The sequence below is a fragment of the Somniosus microcephalus genome, chromosome 4 (assembly GCF_052327205.1).
Source record: "Somniosus microcephalus isolate GS21.2 chromosome 4, FLI_Smic_1.0, whole genome shotgun sequence".
NCBI classification, from domain to species: Eukaryota; Metazoa; Chordata; class Chondrichthyes; order Squaliformes; family Somniosidae; genus Somniosus; species Somniosus microcephalus.
In genome coordinates, this window is record NC_140990.1 from 200883615 (window position 1) to 200902246 (window position 18632).

Genomic DNA, 18632 nt, shown 5'->3' on the forward strand with positions numbered 1-18632 from the left:
GGGGGGGGCTTAGTTTCACCTAAAGTAAAGATTTTAGCAACGGAATAAATTGATCCTAACTTAGACTGAATGTTGTGCCTCTGTTGTTCTAACATTTGCCCCCTTTTAGGACTTTCAGCCATTGTTCCTTTTACTTGGTTGTTTAATTGAAAAAGGATTTCCTCATGCTCTGTCCTCTATTTGTACCAAACAACAATCTAGGATTTAAAGCCCAAAATCCATTTTTGCTTCATTATGGCATCCTCTCTTTGCCTTCCTTTCCATTTGCTTATTAACCTAGTCCATTGGTATACCTAATATATCCAGTGGTTGCTTGCAGCCCACCTCCCTTCACCTGTGGCCCTCATGCTGCTTCATTTGTCTCTGGGCCTCTGTCCATGGGCTGCTTGACCGTGGGATGTTAGAAACTAGGATTCCATGCCATTCCCTCTTCTCTTACTCCCCAAAGATAGCTTTAATATAACTATTGATCCCATTCTTATGGAGACGTACCTGACATCCATTCAGCAACTGTTCATGGTGGAACGATTCATCTTGTCGGGAATCAAGGGAACAGACACAGGAAGAAAGTACCTTTGTTGTACTTTCCATCTAGCTGCAGCATACTTTGTAAAGCAGTTCACAATCTCAAGTGATTTGGACACTTTATTTTTATTTGTAACCTTTTTATATGTATGATGAAGGAAAATGTGTTCCTGTGATAAATTGCAACTAACATTTTCTAGTAATTTAAACCTCAGATTAGATTTTACATCTCTAAATGTTTTCAGTTGGGTTTTTTGTTGACGTGATCCAGTGTTTTAGACTGCTTTAAGTCTGACTGCTGCTCTATATTTGATCTTTTCTACAAAAGATTGAAGTATTTGAGGGTGCTTCTTTCAGATAAACCAACAGAAATGTCTATATCCACTTGGTCATACAGCAAAGTTTTGATAACTGTACTTTCAGAAAAATATCCAGTCTATATTCCCTCGATGGCTTAATGGGTCATTCATCAACACGTATGGTTCTGAACTATAAAAATCAAATAATCCCCAATTTAATCTATAGTCCTTGCTGAATGAATGGATCTCAGCCAGAGTTGTGCTTGAGGTTCTACAACTGGACTCTACACCCATGGACGAGGGCGAGTGAGAACATCAACCAGCACTTCTGGTTGCTATCCAGTGACTCCTGTTGAAAAATACAACTGTGTGGATGTCAAGGGAGGACACGTTTTGGGTGTAGGTGTAGTAACCTCCAGAAAAGTATTTTATTCCCCAGCAGTGACATTCCTCACCTTGATAAATGCAGAGTGTGAAAAAGTATATTGATTGAATGCTGTATGTCAAATGCTTAAAATGGGATGTTATTGTATTCAGCGTAGGCTATTTTATCTTAACAAGTCTTGGAACTTCTCTTGTTGTCTGTATCTCTAAAGATCAGCAGTTCCACTCCCCTGTTCACAAATGCCCTTGTACTAATTCTGCATTCGATGCGGCTGTGGCATGTATGTGTATTCGGATGAACCACCTACTGCACAGAAAAGATAAACATCTTATTTGGAATGTTAACCAAAAGTTTTATTGAAAGGAGTTTCAACCATAAGTGCCTATTTTAAGTATCAGACTGTAATTAACTTTTTTCTGTACTTTTCCATTCCCTCTTTTCGTCTGTCCTGACACCATCATCAGGGAGTTGGTTTGAAGGAGTTACTGAGCTGACAGTAGAGTGAAACAGGTTTGAACATTCACACATAACCAAAACAGCACCCCTCTGTTTCCCACTGTATCTTACTTCTCTGCTTTGGAGGTTGGTGACTAGTGCTGTCTGCACCGATGAATTTTATCAGCCCCTGCCCATTCCATCACATCAACCAACTGCAATTTTTCTTTATATAACAGAAAATGCTGGAAAAACTCAGCAGGCCAGGCAACATCCGTGGAGAGAGAAACAGAGTCAACGTTTCGGGTCGAAACCCTTCTACATTTCTAATTTTCTTTGCCTTCTTCTCAATCTATTACTATCAGCTTTTTTCAGTGCCAGCTTTAACAACTATTACATGTGCCCACAGTAATTTCACTATCTGGTGCTCCCAGTAGGCACTGCTGGATTGCAGAATTACTTCTAGTATGGTGCCATATTTACCCTCATCACTTCTGTCTTCCCATACTGATTAAAAAGTCCATCCGTTAATCATTCTTCTTCAACTAATTGTCATCTTACATCTGTAGCACCGTAACTCAAAAATCTCCAGTCTTCAGTGCTCAAAGCCGAAATTTCAAATCACCCAATGCTGTTAACCACACAACACTTAAATATTCTACATTACCACCAGCCTAATTTTACAGTTGCACTGCAACTTCTTCAGGTTGTGAAGAACTACTACCCTGCCTTCCTACTCGCCTGCTGCCACTATTTCAGGCTTCAATCGCCCTTTGATAAGCCCACACTGTGCCTCTCTTGGCATTCTGCAAAGGGCTCATCAAAGCACCCATCGCTGCCTACTTACGAGTAGCAACCAAACTGGCCCATCCTCCTCTTTCATTGGCCAGTGCACTTGCTGAGGTTTAATCTTGCTAACTTCCTTCCCAACCTGCTCACTCTCCCCCCACAACACCACTATCCCCTTGGACTCTGCCAACGGGCCAATTATCGATGATCCTCTCCACATTTCATCCTAAATATTCGTTCACTCATGAACAAGACCCTTGTATCCATGAACTTATTGTGGATGATTGCATTGACATCAGGGCTTTGACTGAAACTTGGCTCATGGGCGGCGACACCTTGTCCCTTATTAAAGCCTCACCACCTGGCTACACTTTGCACCACCTGTCCCGCCCATCAGCCATGGGGCAACCTTTATCACCAAAGTCTCTCTGCCTACACCGCTAGTACCCACACCTCTTTTGAGCACCTCACTTTGTTCCACTTCTTTTAAATCCTCATTGTTTAATGACATCCAGCCTCACCCTGAGTTTCTCACCGAGATAGCCTCCCTCATCTCTTCACTGAGCAATTCCTTATCCTTGGTGATTTTAATCATTCTTTTAACTCACCTTGCCCTCTATAATTTCACTGCCCTCCTGTCCTCATTTAATCTCCCCCTCCATATAAACACTTACCCATATTCATGGTCATCCCTTCAAACTTGCCACCTCTCGTGGCCTCTTTATTTCCATGGTCTTGATCATAGAAGAGCCCATCCCCGACCACTTCCTTGTATCCCTCACTACATGCTCCTACTGCACTCTGTGTCTGTTCCTGGAAAAAACTCTTCCTCCCCCCACAATACTTCTACAGCCATCAATCTGTTCAGCTACTCCCTCACCTCCACTTTTGATGCTCTTGTCCCCATGTAAATGGTTTCCTCTCCTCATATATTGTCCCTCTCCCTTTCAAAACCTCAGTCAACACCCCGTCTTCAAAAAGCCCACCATCAACCCCTCTGTCCTTGCAAACTACCACCCCATCTCCAAGCTCCCTTCTCCAAAGTTCTTGTCACCTCCTAAATCTGTGTCCATCTTTCCGGCAACTCCATGTTTGAATCTCTCCGATGAGGTTTCCATTCTTGCAACAGCTCATCAAAATCACAAATGGCATTGTGTGTCTGTGACCATGGTACATTACCACTCGTCCTTTCTGCATACTTTGATATGGTTGACCACAGTCCTGCAACTCCTTTCCTCTGTTTTCCAGTCCAGTGGGATTGTCCTTGCTTTGTTCTACTGTTACCTATCTGATCGTAGCCAGAGCATCTCCAGTAATGGCTTCTCTTCCCACCCTCACACGGTTACCTCTGGAGTCCACTAAGGTTCTATTCTTGGCCCCTCCCCTTCCTATCTACATGCTGCCACTTGACAACACCACCCAGACATGGGGTCACTTCCACGCGTACACTGACAACAACCAGCTCTACCTCTCCACCGCCTTGCTCAACCGCTCCGCTGCCTCTGCCGCAATTTCCTCCGGTTAAATATTGGGAAGACGGAAGCCATTGTATTTGGCCCTTGCTACAAACTCTGTCCCCTTGCCAGCAATTTCAGTTTTGGGCACTGCACCTCAGGAAGGATATACTAGCTTTGGAGGGGTACAGCGCAGATACACCAGAATAATACCAGGGCTTAAAGAGTTAAATTATGAGGACAGGTTGCATAAACCTGGCTTGCAGTCCCTTGAGTTTAAAGGTTGAGGGGTTATCTAATTGAAATGTTTAAAATGATATACAGATAGGGTAGATGCAGAGAAGCTATTTTCTCTAATGGGAGAATTCAGAACAAGGGGGCACAATTTTAAAATTAGAGCTAGGCCATTCAGGAGTGAAATCAGGGAGCACTTTTTCACACAAAGAGGAGTGGAAATCTGGAACTCACTCTAAAAGGCTGTGGAACCTGGATCAATTGAAAGTTTAAAGGCTGAGATTGACAGATTTTTTTATTAGGTAAGGGTATCGAGGGATATGGATCAAAGGTGGGTAAATAGAGTTGAGGTACAGATCAGCCATGATTTAACTGAATGTCTGAAACGGTTCAAGGGTGTGAATGGCCTCTTGTTGCTATGTTCATTCCCCCTCCCCTGGCTATTGTCTCAGGCTGAACCAGGCTGTTCGCAGTATCAGCAGCCTATCTGACCCCAAGCTGAGCTTCTGACCTCATATCCTCTGCATCGCAAAGACCGCCATCTTCCATCTCGGTAACATTGCACACCTCCATCCCTACTTCAGTCCATCTGCTGCTGAAACTCAACTTTTCCAATGCTTTTCTGGCTGGCCTTCCATCGTCCACTCTTCAGCTCATCCAAAATTCCAGTTGATATCCTATCCCACAAGAGGACCCACTCACCTAGCACCTGTCTTAGGTGACCTACATTGTCTCTTCCTTCGGACTCTGACCTTTTGTGCTTTCCCCCTCCCTTCACTCCATTAGCAGCCGTGCCTTACGCCATCCCGTGTTGTGGAATTCCCTCTCTACACCCCTCTGCTTTTCCACCTCTATAAAATGAACCTCTTTGACTGAGCTTTCACTCATCCCCAATAGCTCTTTATTTGGCTCAGCATCCATTTTTATCTGTTTACACCTCAGTGAAGCACCTTGAGAATTTTTTCTATTTTAAAGGCAATATATAAATGCAAGTTGTTGTTGAAGTGTTGCGGTCTTCTTTTGTATCTGCAATTGGTACTGTATGAATGTTCTTCGGATTATCAATTGATCTTCAAACCTTGTGTCTCAAAATGAATTAAGTATGTGCTGAAATGATTGGGTGACATATCTCTTTACTCTTCTGATCTTGGTTTATGTTTTAGTTCATTATCAACTTTACAGCTGTTTGATCCCAGTACATATTTATAATTATTCATCTACTGATTCTACATTCCCTTACACTGTTGAGTTTAGTAACTTCTCTCAGCCAGCACCCGATGAATCTTTATTGATGTCAATTCAACTCGTCATCCTGTGGAGTTCAGAAACTACTCTTGGCAAACACCATGTTTTAATTGCTTTATATTTATTATTAAGTTATTCAATTTTCTCACATTGTCAAGCTCAGTTAATATGGTAAGCACTCTGTTAATGACTATTTGTCAAATTGGCTCCCTTGCATTGTTGAACTCAGCAATTCTCCCAATGATGTTATCAACATCAGTTTGAATAATATTAACAAGGAATCAGTAAAAATAAACAAGGAATGGGAAAAAATGTTGCATTTTTTAAAAATGGGTCAGTGACTCTGTTTTGAAAGGAAGAAAGTGTTTCTGGAGTAGAGTTTATTTGCAGAATGGGTAAAACATTACTATTCCCATCCTTATTTGTGCACTTAAGAACTGAGACCTGCTTAGTTCTATTGCATTTTTATCGTGCCTGCTTTTCCTTGATCACTTAACTTACAGCCAGCTTCTAATGGCGGTGTGCAATCAAAATTCAATTGAGTGCATTTTGTATCTCCTCGGAAACGCAGCTAATGTTACCCCACTATTCAAAAAAGGTGGTAGAGAGAAAACGGGGAATTACAGACTGGTAAGCCTGACATCGGTAGTGGGGAAAATGCTAGAGTCCATTATAAAAGATGTAATAGCAGACCACTTGGAAAACAGTGACAGGATCGGACAAAGTCAACATGGATTTACAAAAGGTAAATCGTGCTTGGCTAATCTACAGGAATTTTTTGAGGATGTAACTGGTAAAATAGATAAGGGAGAACCAGTGGATGTGGTGTATTTGGACTTTCAGAAGGCTTTCGATAAGGTCCCGCGTAAGGGATTAGCGTGTAAAGTTAAGGCACATGGGATTGGGGGCAAGGTATTGACTTGGACAGAGAACTGGTTGGCAGACAGAAAGCAAAGAGTTGGAATAAACGGGTCTTTTTCCGAGTGACAGGCAGTGACTAGTGGGGTACCGCAGGGATCGGTCCTTGGACCCCAGCTATTCACAATATATATTAATGATCTAGACAAGGGAACTAGATGTAATATCTCCAAATTTGCAGACGACGCAAAGCTGGGTGGGCTTGTGTGCTGTGAGGAGGATGCCGAGAAACTCCAGGATGATTTGGACAGGTTGTGATTGGGCAGAAGCATGGCAGATGCAATATAACGTGGATAAATGTGAGGTTATCCACTTTGGTGGCAAAAACAGGAAGGCAGATTATCTGAATGGCAATAGATTGGGAGACGGGGAAGTGCAACGAGAGCTGGGTGTCCTTGTGCACCAGTCGCTGAAGGTAAGCATGCAGGTGCAGCAGGCAGTTAAGAAGGCAAATGGTATGTTGGCCTTCGTAGCGAGAGGGTTTGAGTACAGGAACAAGGATGTCTTGCTGCAGTTGTACAGGGCCTTGGTGAGACCACATCTTGAGTATTGTGTGCAGTTTTGGTCGCCTTATCTGAGGAAGGATGTTCTTGCCATGGAAGGAGTTCAGCGAAGATTAACCAGGCTGATACCTGGGATGGCAGGAATGACGTATGAGGAGATTGGGTTGATACTTGCTGGAGTTTAGAAGAATGAGAGGGGATCTCATTGAAACTTATAAAATTCTGACAGGACTGGACAGACTAGATGCAGGATGTTCCCGATGGTCGGGGAGTCCAGAACCAGGGGTCACAGTCTAAGGAGTAAGCCATTTAGGACAGAAATAAGGAGGAATTTCTTCACCCAGAGAGTGGTGAACCTGTGGAATTCTCTACCACAGAAGGCAGTAGAGGCCAATTCATTAAATATATTCAAGAAGGAGTTGGATATATTTCTTAAGGCTAAAGGGATCAAGGGATATGGGGAGAAAGCAGGGACCGGGTTCTGAATTTGGATGATCAGCCATGATAGCATTGAATGGCGGAGCAGGCTCGAGGGACCGAATGGCCTACTCCTGCTCCTATCTTCTATGTTTCTATGAGTCCAGCCCAGGCTGTTATGAAGGACTACCTTTTCTGGTGGCTATGGGGTCTTATCTGAAATGAGCGATTGGTATTTTCAACGCACCTGCCCCACACAAGAACAGGGATCTGCCATTCAGCCTTTGGAACCTGTTCCATATAGAACAAAATCTCCTCCCCCAAGTTCAACAGAGAAATTGCTTATCAAATAGTAACCCTGGCGTTGAAAGTTGCTATGCGGGGCGCACTGGCCAGCTCGCATGGCAATTTAGCAGCAAGACTTGATAACCTTCCACAAGAACAGCTATGCAGAGCCGCCATCCTCGTTTCCCCCCCTTCACAGTTGCTTTATGTACCCTCGTTCGGCGCTGGGGCTATTTGTAGCCCAGTGTCTGTAACGCGACGGCCGGCCTGCTTCAGCGGCTTGAGGCCGCTCCGGGGTACGTGACGCACCACGCTGCTATCACATTAACCGTGCGACGTCGCCATCTTTCTTTTTCCTCCCCGTGTGAGAGAAGAGCCTGAAACGGAACCAGCTTTATCCAAAAGCGCTCCACCCGCTCATCAACTGGATCGTAACTCGACAGGGGCGGGTGACTGACCGAGAACGAAAGGTTGGGGCCCGCACATTAGCGCGCAGGCCTCCTTCTCTCCAACTGCCCGTGGCTTCACTCTGGCGCTGCGCAGGCGCCCTGCGCGGCGGGCGGCGCATGCGTGGTGCGGGCGGCCCGGCTCTCCATGGCGGATGTGTTGGAGTGAAGACGAGGTTGAGTAGTCTCGTTCCGGTGTTTTGCTTGCTGTCTGTCCGTCCCGCGCTCTCGCTGCCTCTCAGTCCCTGGGACCCGCCGCCGCTGCCGCACCCGGGAGGAGAGGGAAAAGAAAGGGAAGGGAGAAGCAGAGCAGCCTCGGCCTAACGGGCGCTCTTTTAGTCGAGCTGCGGGGCAACAAAATGGCGAGAATCTGCCACAGGCTGTCAAATGGGGGGCCCCACCTGCCCGAGTGAGGGGCAGGGGTAACACTGCTGCAGCGAGGTGTGGAGGGGCCTATGCATTTCCCCCCGTGCACAGAATATTACCGCCGCATTTTTTTTAAAGTAACATTTTTAACATCTTAATTATAATAAATTAATATTTATTTAAATCGCAGCGTTCCTGCAAAATGTTGCTCCCTCCCCCTCTTCCACCCCCATTCCGCAACAGACGGTCTGAATGTTCACTTTTGAACCAGTGGGTATCGTGGGATGGTGGTGTTGGCAAAAGCTTAGGCCATGTTTTTTTTTAAAGAAAGCCAATAGGAAACTGTAGAATAGGATTTTGAAATTATAATTCTATCCTGAAATTTGCAGGATGTCTCAGTTCAGTTTCTCCCTCATATAAGCAAAGCCACTGGTTTTCAGTTTTCACAGAAAAATGCATAGAATAGTAGACTGCAAACCCTGAAGCACTGGTAAAAATTCTGGAATCTTGTGATAATAAAAATTGAATTTTTATTATTTCCGCACTAAACGAGTGGCACCTGCCTGCCCCATGTCTATTCTCTAAAACTCATTGACAGCTTCCTCCCCATAGGGAGATTGTATTGAAATGCTTGAATTATTTTGCCCCATCTAAATAATTCAGTTGAATTACTTTAATGTGGTAGGGATAACAACCCTTAGAATATTTTTTACTAATATAGGGGAAGAGGAGATTTATATAAAAATGTACCAAAGCATGTGGCAGGAGTATCTTGTCTCAACAAATGTTTTATCCACCATTGGTAGTTGCTGAATACATCACTTCATTGAAATAATGTCAGGTGTACTTAATGTGATTGTGCATTTGTTCATTTGCATTTGTAAATAAATGTGGTTTTTCTGTGAAGCTAATGCTGTTGGAAGTAAGTGATATTACACAAGGAATTCTGGGATAGAGATGTTTAGGTTACAGTCATTTGCATTGAAGGGTTCATGTTATGTTTTTGATTTTCTGTTTACACCTCTGAAAAGCTTTGGGACTTATTTCTGTTAAAGCCACTATAAATGTAAGTTGTTTTATGTTGACATGGGATCATAGGTAAGCTGTGCACCCAGTTGTGATATGTGAAATTACTATTGTGCATGTCTTCAAAAAAAAATCTTGGATTTTTATTTGTTAAAGGTGATACCCTTATATAAGTTATCATCTAGGAGCTAGATGAAACTGATATAGGTAGACTTCCCCTGCCACCCCCCCCCCTCCAAAACCCTTCTGTGGGGAGATGCCTAGTTTCCACTGCCCATAACACCATGGCTGAGATCAGGAACTCAACATGTGGAGAATCACAGGCACAAATACATGACCTGGCACAAGTATGTGGCCTACCACCCTGTGGCACAGTGTACTATGTCTCTGACATACATCTGAATTTCTAGGTTTCTTGGTGTAGGGTTGTTGGAGTGCTAATCAGAAATGAACCAGTTGAGTTAAAGACCCGTATTTGCAGTTAGTGGTGATGCAACAGCGATCACCGCTGACCCCGTGATCTCTGGCGCAAATGTTTGGTTGCTCGACGTGTAATTGATTGTAGCACTGTCAATAGGGGATTCCTAGCGTGATGCAGCTGAGATGACATCAAGCTGCCTAAGCAGCCAATCACAGAAGAATTCTCACAGACAGCAAACCAGGAAATGAAAAGCACTGATTATCTGCACTTTTTAAAAATGTTAAGAGAGCAAAATAAAGATTGGGATATACACATGGGGTTAAGATAGAAGCTGAAATATCATGAACAAACTTTAAAAAAAAGTTTTTAAATTAGTAATTTTTTTCATAATGGAGAAATTTCACAAATATAAAAATTAGCTTTTCGGGGCCATAACGATTGTTTGTTTAGCAGTCAATATGCTGTTAAAATCCCAGTTACACCTATTCCAACAAGGCTTAACATTTAATGGGGTATTTAACCGATATTAGCGTGGAAAAGCTCAAGTTTACATCAATTTCACTGATCGCCAGCTGCAGGGGAAAGGTGGGGGGTTGGTGTCCACAGTGCAGCCTGTGTCAGAGCAGTGATTGACTGACTGCAACTTTAGGATTTCTGCATTTACATGCGCTAAATCCTGATGTTACAGTCAGTTTCAGAGGGAGAAACATAGAAGATAGGAGCAGGAGTAGGCCATTCGGCCCCTTGAGCCTGCTCCGCCATTCAATGCGATCATGGCTGATCATCCAAATTCAGTACCCGATCCCTGCTTTCTCCCCATACCCCTTGATCCCTTTAGCCTTAAGAAATATATCCAACTCCTTCTTGAATATATTTAATGTATTGGCCTCTACTGCCTTCTGTGGTAGAGAATTCCACAGGTTCACCACTCTCTGGGTGAAGAAATTCCTCCTCATTTCTGTCCTAAATGGTCTACCCCTTATCCGTAGACTGTGACCCCTGGTTCTGGACTCCCTGACCATCAGGAACATCCTGCATCTAGTCTGTCCAGTCCTGTCAGAATTTTATAAGTTTCAATGAGATCCCCTCTCATTCTTCTAAACTCCAGCGAGTACAAGCCCAATCGACCCAATCTCTCCTCATACGTCATTCCTGCCATTCCAGGTATCAGCCTGGTGAATCTTCGCTGAACTCCTTCCATGGCAAGAACATCCTTCCTCAGATAAGGCGACCAAAACTGCACACAATACTCAAGATGTGGTCTCACCAAGGCCCTGTATAACTGCAGCAAGACATCCTTGTTCCTGTACTCAAACCCTCTCGCTACGAAGGCCAACATGCCATTTGCCGACTTAACCACCTGCTGCACCTGCATGCTTACCTTCAGCGACTGGTGCACAAGGACACCCAGGTCTCGTTGCACTTCCCCTTCTCCCAATCTATTGCCATTCAGATAATCTGCTTTCCTGTTTTTGCCACCAAAGTGGATAACCTCGCATTTATCCACGTTTTATTGCATCTGCCATGCTTTTGCCCAATCACACAACCTGTCCAAATCATCTTGGAGTTTCTCGGCATCCTCACCGCACACACGCCCACCCAGCTTTGTGTCGTCTGCAAATGATGGCGAACACGAACAAAATCTGGGCCCTTCGGTCTTTGTTCTGAAACTGGCTTTGTGGATCTGAAATTCTGATACATGCTTAAAACACCAACTCTGGTACGAGGAAAACTCTCTTAATTAAAGATAAACCTTAAGAAATCAAGTGCTACTATATCAAGCTTCTTTTGTAGGCATGAAATTCCTACATTTTCTTCACTGTTAATGTAATGCCAGCTTGCAGCTGAGAAGCCAGCAGACTGCTTGGGGGTGTGCACCATGGCCTGGCAATAACTTGCACTCTGTTTTTCTCTCCCTCCTCCCCGCCCCTCATGGAAGTTACCTTCCCATAAAGTTGTGGTTGAGATTAGGACCTCAATGAAGTTATGAATCAAATCTTTAATGCTCTATTTTGTCACCTCTTGTTGGTATTCCAATCAGTATGTGTCCCACCATTTGGACTGATTTTTATGCCAACAAATTTCATGCATCAATGTATTCTCCCTCAAGCGCATGCAAGCGAATGTAAATGTACAACACTTTAATCAAATATGTGCCTGTTCACAAACTCTTGAAAATGTAATAAAATGTTTTTAAAAATCAAATGATTACAGTGAGCTATCATGAACATTTCTATTTTTGTTTGTCTTGGTCTTGTCTTTTTTGTGAAATATTTTTGTTTTTAAGCAGCGAGTGCTGACAAGTGGGAGAACTGGTTGACGGAAGTTATTTAGTGAGGTGGTATCAGGGAACTGAATTAACATGAGTAGAGATAGAGTCAGGAACAGAGGGTGTTGGCTGGGAGGAGTTGTGAACCCAAAAGGTACGGGAGCTGAAGTAACATTAAGTACCCCCCATTAGCTTTGGGCATTCACCTTTGACTGTGTATGTTAATTCATCATACAACATGGAGCTTTGTAACTGCAAACTAGTTACCATGATATCAGTACTCACTGTTTCAACAATTTTTTGGTAATCACCCAGATGATGGGACTCACTCTTGTGTAGGGTGAAATAATACTTGTTTTAAAATGGAGCTGTGTTAAATAAACAATACTTTATAAGATTTATTTTTTCCTTCAGGCTATTGTTATTTGTGGGTGTATTTTGAAATACCTTTGTGAATGAGTTGTATTTTTAGAAGTGACCTTGTATTATATTACTATAAATTCTAATCAGGCTGAAAAAGTGTCTTTATGGCTGCAAATCCAAAGGAATAATATCTTTGCGTATTATACTTGGAGTATAATATATAAATAATATATTTTTGCCTCCCATCGTTGTCCCTGTTGCGTGTTTGCTTGAGAGGTATGGTAGTGAGCCTTATTGTGTCTGTCCTTGTTCCACGTGCTTTCTGGAAATGAGATCAGAGGCACCATGCTAATCTTGGTAATGGGGTGACATGATGGTGCATAGTATTAAAACAGCAAAACCAGCCTATGGTTGAGGTTCTCCACATGATGCATTTCCAATGCCGCTCTTGCAGCTGTGGGGAAAGCTGAGGCCTGTCTCTTGAGTGAGGGTAAAACAGAAGGAAAGTGACTAGCTGTTCTTGCCCACTTCCCAGTGACCAGTTTCAGGGCAGTATTGGCAATTACCTAGGACTATGTTGCCCACTATCTAGACCATGATGGTACATAGAGATCAAAAAAGCAGAAGGGGAGAAACAAAGACTCACCCTCAACAAATTAAATTACCGGGCTTGGTGAGGATAACATGAAAAACTACTAACTACAAATTTGTTTACATTTGTTTTGAAGGTCTTTTGAAAGAAATAATATCCCGTTTCCCACCCACTACTGCTGTTTTAAGTCCTAATCTAGCATCCCCTTCCTGAGTTTGCTTCTGATTGCAAACTAAGCTTGGTTAGAGCAGATACCAATTACAGTTCTGTAGAGCTCCCACATAGAGGACTTTTGCCTGTGAGTAACTAGTAGAAGCTAAGTGTACTGTGTTATACTTCACACATCAGTTTTTAGAGAGGGAAGGATTAAAAAGCCTGCACGACAACCAAACATTAGGGCGGGGAGAGGAAATCAGTTCTTTTTAAGAACATGATTTCCATAAGTAGCTTTAATGAAAAGTTGAAAGCTTTTTTTGTTATACTGTTCTTCAGCCAGATGATGGCAATGTTGTACAATGAAGGACAGTATGTGGTCGTTTTGCACTGTATATTGGCTGTACCTCTTTTTGCCACTCTCCTTTTTGCCACTCTCCTTTTTTACACTCCCAATTTTCTTCTCTTGGCCTTTGAACATCCTGACTCACGTTAGTGGATACTTCATTAGGAGTAAAACGGAAAATGCTGGAAAACGCTCAGCTCAGTTAATGTTTCAGGCCGTTGACCTTTCATCAGAGGTGCCAGTTGCCTTCTGGTACTCTTTCCATGTTGCCATTCTTCGTGTGAGCCTAGACAGTGAGTGTTGACAAGCTATTCAATCATTGAAGACATCACACTTAAGGTTGATCCTGTTCTCACCTGGCAACCACATGTGAACCTTCCAGGAGTAATCTTTAGATAAAAACGTTGATGGATTTTTTCCCCTCCTTAGCTCAGAGGTACTGAGGCCAAGTGTACCACCTGCCTGGCTGAATCAACTAACTCAACACAAACCAGGAATTGAATTTCCTAGTCAGCATAGCTTAAATTCATGCTAGGCATTGCATTGAGAAATAGAGCTATCAGAGGTGCCATTCTTTAAAAGTGAGTGAGAAAGTGCATCTATTTGCCCCCTTTAATAAATTAGTCTTTTTGAATTGTTTTCAAGCTGTTGCATCCGGGCCCCACCTACTCTAGTTAGTGGAGTTGCTGTTGTGAATCAGTTGAGAATGATGCTCTAAGTGTAACTTAGCATTTAAAAAACATCCAAGTAATAACAAATTTCAGACATACAAGAATAGCAACAGGACATTTTATTAAGTACAAAAATGCAGCATATAAAGTTATTGAATATAGTGGCCCAGAAATTCCGTTGGCAGGCCTCCCGCGGGCGGAGGGCTACGATCCTGAAAAATCTGCGCCTGGACTGGAGGGCTCCCGGGAGGTGCAGAGTTCCGTTGCTGGGCCTCTTCAAACTGCCGGTGTGCAGGGCCCATGTACCTCAGAGGCGCAGGCGGTTCGCAGCATCCCTGGGAACATGTGGGCCACGGGGAGCCAATCAGAGAAGGGAATCTCCCTTCATACATTTGACAGGAAGACTTGTCAAATATATGAAGAGATCACCCCCAAAAAAGTAAAACTTTAAATAATTTTTTTTTTAAATCACATTTTTAAAATGACTTTAAATTACAATAAATTAAGTATTTTAAACAAAAATTTTATTTTTGGAAAAAAAATTAGTTTTTAACGGGGCAAGAAATAGACTTACCTTTCTTTAAAGTGTTTTAAAATAAAAATCTGGAAATTAAAAAACAAAACAAAAAAACTTTTTTCAACTCTTATCCTGGTAAAAGAAGGCCTTGGGCCTGCTTTTACCAGGCGCAAGAATTGTAAGTGTTTTCTGCGGGCGGAGGGTCTCCAAAAAACGGAACTCTCCGCCCGCAGAGGCCCTGCTCCCGGGCAGGCGGAGGATCTGTCAAGAGCTTGACAGATCGGAAATGCCGGTTTCCAGCGCATGCGCAGTGCATGCCTAAAACCGGCATTTCTGTTTGCCCTACGGGTAAGTACACAATGCGTACACACCCGCAGGGATCGGAATTTCAAGACTAGTATTTAATTCTATTTGTGAAAAAACACTAGTCATGAGTATGTTAAATAAAAATGGTGTTCAACATTATACCCAGCATTTGTATTTATTCAAATTATGTATATAACTTTTGTTTAGTACATAGTTAAAAAGAACCTTGTGTGTTGTGAATGGAGTTTGATCTTTTGATCTTGCAATGTAGGCTGCTTAGGGGGAGTTGTCATGTTGGTCATGTGTTTATCAGTTGGCATTTGGTTATCAAAGATGAAGTGGTTTTAAGTGTGCTAGTGAGCAGAATATTAGGAAGGAAATGCTGTAATGGAATGTGTGTTGGTTATAGGAAGAGAATACAGTGCAATTGTGCATGTACTTTCTAGTTATTACTTCACTGGTGGAGAGCTTTGTTTGTTTCTGTGTTATTTAGGCCGTGTCTATTAGTTTGGCATAGATGTATAAGTTTTCCCATAAGCTGTTTTTTTTGTATGTTGGTACTCCAAAAAGCAATGGCAATAGAAGTCGGGACAGTGAGATTGAATTTAAAACTGGTTCACTTGATCAGAAATTACTTCTAGGTCAGTTAGTTAAATTCTGTTCAGTGTACATGAAAGGACAAGCTTGTACCACGCTCTAGTTTTGAGCCACAGCAGAAAATGTGCATTTTACAGGACGCTATTGATTTTCATCTAAAGAATATACAGACATAGATAGGGTAATAGAAACAATAGGTAATTCCTTATTGATTTACTAGACGATTTTGAGGAGGTAACTTGCAGTACATTTGTAATGCAGCTATGGTCTCCAGTATGCTGCCGAGGAGAGAGCTCTGTGCAACGTGTTTGCATACATGCTCTGAACTCGTTACCTGGCAAGTACTCTGGTCCATGATTATAGAATTTGGGAGCATTTGCACTCTCTAAACTTCAAAGCAATACTCCAAGGGACCCTCTGAGCACCTTTTATAACCAGTTTGGCACAGCACTATAGTTACACTACATACAAAGGTAAATCCAAGCAGTGTGAAATTGCCTCCTATAGAACTTGACTTTGGAGTGATAATGCAGAAATCATTTTGCGGCGACACGAACAGTATAGTATAAACACACCATAAATTAACAGAGTAGGGCTTTACAGTGAATATAATTTACTTGGAAATTCACAAGATACAGTCTGATACTGAAGTCATTAATGAATACAATAGGATTAATAGTGAATGAGCTAACTGAATTAAATGTTAGCTAAGAAATAGAGAGCAGAAGGTGATAAAGGTTTGTTGAACAGAGATTGTTTTGAACCCTGCTGCTTAATTCATAAATAATTAAGGGAAGGGTTCTCCTTGTAACAATATAACATTTTGTAATGTTGTCAGGTAACTAGTACAGAGAAGAATCAAGACACTGAAAGGGATTTGGACAATCAAGTGGATTGGCTAACGAATAGTGGATGGATTATAGTGTAAGTAAATGTAAGAAAATGCACATTGGTACAGGAAACATACGCACACCTGAAGGAGTGTCCATTGAGAACATACTAAAGCATGAACAAAGAATCCTTTCAGCCTGCCCACGTCCATTCCTTTCACATGTCATGCACCATCCACTCTATCTTGGACTCTCCCGTAATCTGTTGAGGAAGGATTCTGCAAACTTTGTCCTGCTTGCCGCAAAGATAAATCAAGCACAAGTTCAGAATATCTTAATCTTGCATCCTTACATTTATTGTCTGTTCCAGTGTGCCACCTCACATTTATTCAAACTAACCCATTCATCTATTTGAACCAAATCATTTTGAATGCTATCTGTGTCTCGCACTTATATCTTAGTTATAATCTACTGTCATCTGTCAGTTTTATAATATTTTCAAGTACTCTGCTCCATGTCATATGAATTGAACAGAAGGGGCCCAGAAAAAAAGTCACTGTCTCGAAGACAGAACTTTTTCAATTTATCAATACCATGTGATTTTAAGGGCACCAACAGCCACCAGTATCTTGCCCAAGAAACTATTCATATGTGAGCCTTGACGGTGATTGTCAGCAGGCTATTCCACCATGGGGAGCATTACAGCTAACCCCAATCTAATCTTCATCCAACTTTCCATGAAGCACCACTGACTGACTCTCAAAAGGGGAGATCTGTCTGATTACTTTTCTCTGCTGAGGCTTGGGAAGACTCGGGCCAATTGTAATGCATTGATTAAATCAGCTAGCTCAGCATATACCAGCAAATTAAACCAGGTTTTTCCTGGCCTTTGTTGCTCAGTTCCATACTGAACCATAGGATGAACTCCATCCCCCTATTATATCTACCTCATTTGTCCATTAGAAAATATGCTTGTTCTCCTTTGCCTCATATATAAAGATAAAAATACTTTGAATCACCATTTTTATTACCATCTACAGTCTGCCTTTCTGTTGAATTCCTCTCTTTTGTATGCATTTTATATTATCCTTCTCGGACTTTTGTATGAATTGCAGTCTAACTATTGTTTGCTTCTTTATATCTTCAAATGTTTCTGCTTGGCCCTAATTGTTTTGATTTCTTTATTCAACCATTAAGTGTCATTTTCATTTTTTGTTTCAGTGGTTATTTCTGAGATGGCAGAAGATGTCAGTCAGGATGAGATCGGTATGGAAAGGAGCACTACATTATTGGGACCAGATGCTGACATAACTGAGGATTCTGAGGCAGAACAACAAGTTTTCCAGGTAAGATCACCGAATAGGCAAGCAAAATGTGCGACAGAAAATGATGGAAACATGCAGCAGGTCAGTCAGCATGTGTGGAGGCAACAGACAAATGAACGTTTCTGGTGCAGACCTTTCTTCAGAAGTAAAATGTGAGGGAAATTCCAAGAGGGTAGAATAAATGCTCAGTTGCAGGTAATGCAAATATCGTGGTGTCTTTCAATGCTGCTCTACATGCGGCCACTTTGAGGTTAATGGGAATGGCCTCGGTGACTTGTCCTCCAATTTTCTTTCAATCTCTGGGGAGTTTCCCAATCTCTGCTCAGCGCCCACTCCAATGATGCAGCTGAAATTAAATAGTCTCGGCACCTAGGTACTGTGCCACACTTTCCTCAGTTAAGGTAAATACCCCACTAGATTAAAAATTGAGGGTCCCTTAAGCCAAGCTTCTTTCAGATTGTCTCCCTGGTGTTATTGGACTATCTGTCCTTGCTGCTGCTTAAGTACAAAGGTTAATAAACTCAAATTTTGTGTGTTTTTTTTACCTTCAAAGCAATTGGCCTGGATAGATGATGGAGAATCTGCATTTGGAAGGAATGATCCCATCACTGTCATTCCTATCACAGTACACATTACGGATGACTCTCCTGCTTCTCGGAATCCTACAGTACAGGCCTCCCAGCAGGCACAGACTTTGTCCACTGAGCAGTTTCAGCTGATGGATCAGAACGGGCAGCCTATCCAGTATGAACTTCAATCATTGGGGGACACAAATGCACGTATGGTTAGTAACAAACAGCACTACATGAAAAAAATTATTTCAATTGTGTATGTTTCCCATTGACCCGTGCACGAATCCAGTGATGGGGAGTCCTGGACCCCTCAAAAAATGACAGGACTACTGTATGGTGATGG

General features: G+C 42.3%; 1 protein-coding gene across 9 annotated transcripts in view; it reads left to right on the forward strand.

Annotated features, from left to right (window-relative positions):
* The first annotated feature begins 8018 nt into the window (after nucleotides 1-8018).
* The window catches only part of LOC147120133 (calcium-responsive transcription factor-like), a 73557-nt gene continuing 62943 nt past the window's right edge, over nucleotides 8019-18632 (forward strand). Inside the window, exons 1-4 of one of the 9 annotated variants that reach the window (XM_085985698.1) lie at nucleotides 8019-8111; nucleotides 16401-16486; nucleotides 17614-17738; nucleotides 18271-18501. In XM_085985698.1, the coding sequence (XP_085841824.1) occupies nucleotides 17628-17738; nucleotides 18271-18501 (342 nt within the window). In that variant the 5' untranslated portion in view covers nucleotides 8019-8111; nucleotides 16401-16486; nucleotides 17614-17627. The other 8 variants (XM_085985699.1, XM_085985700.1, XM_085985703.1 and 5 more) reach the window with 8 other exon arrangements.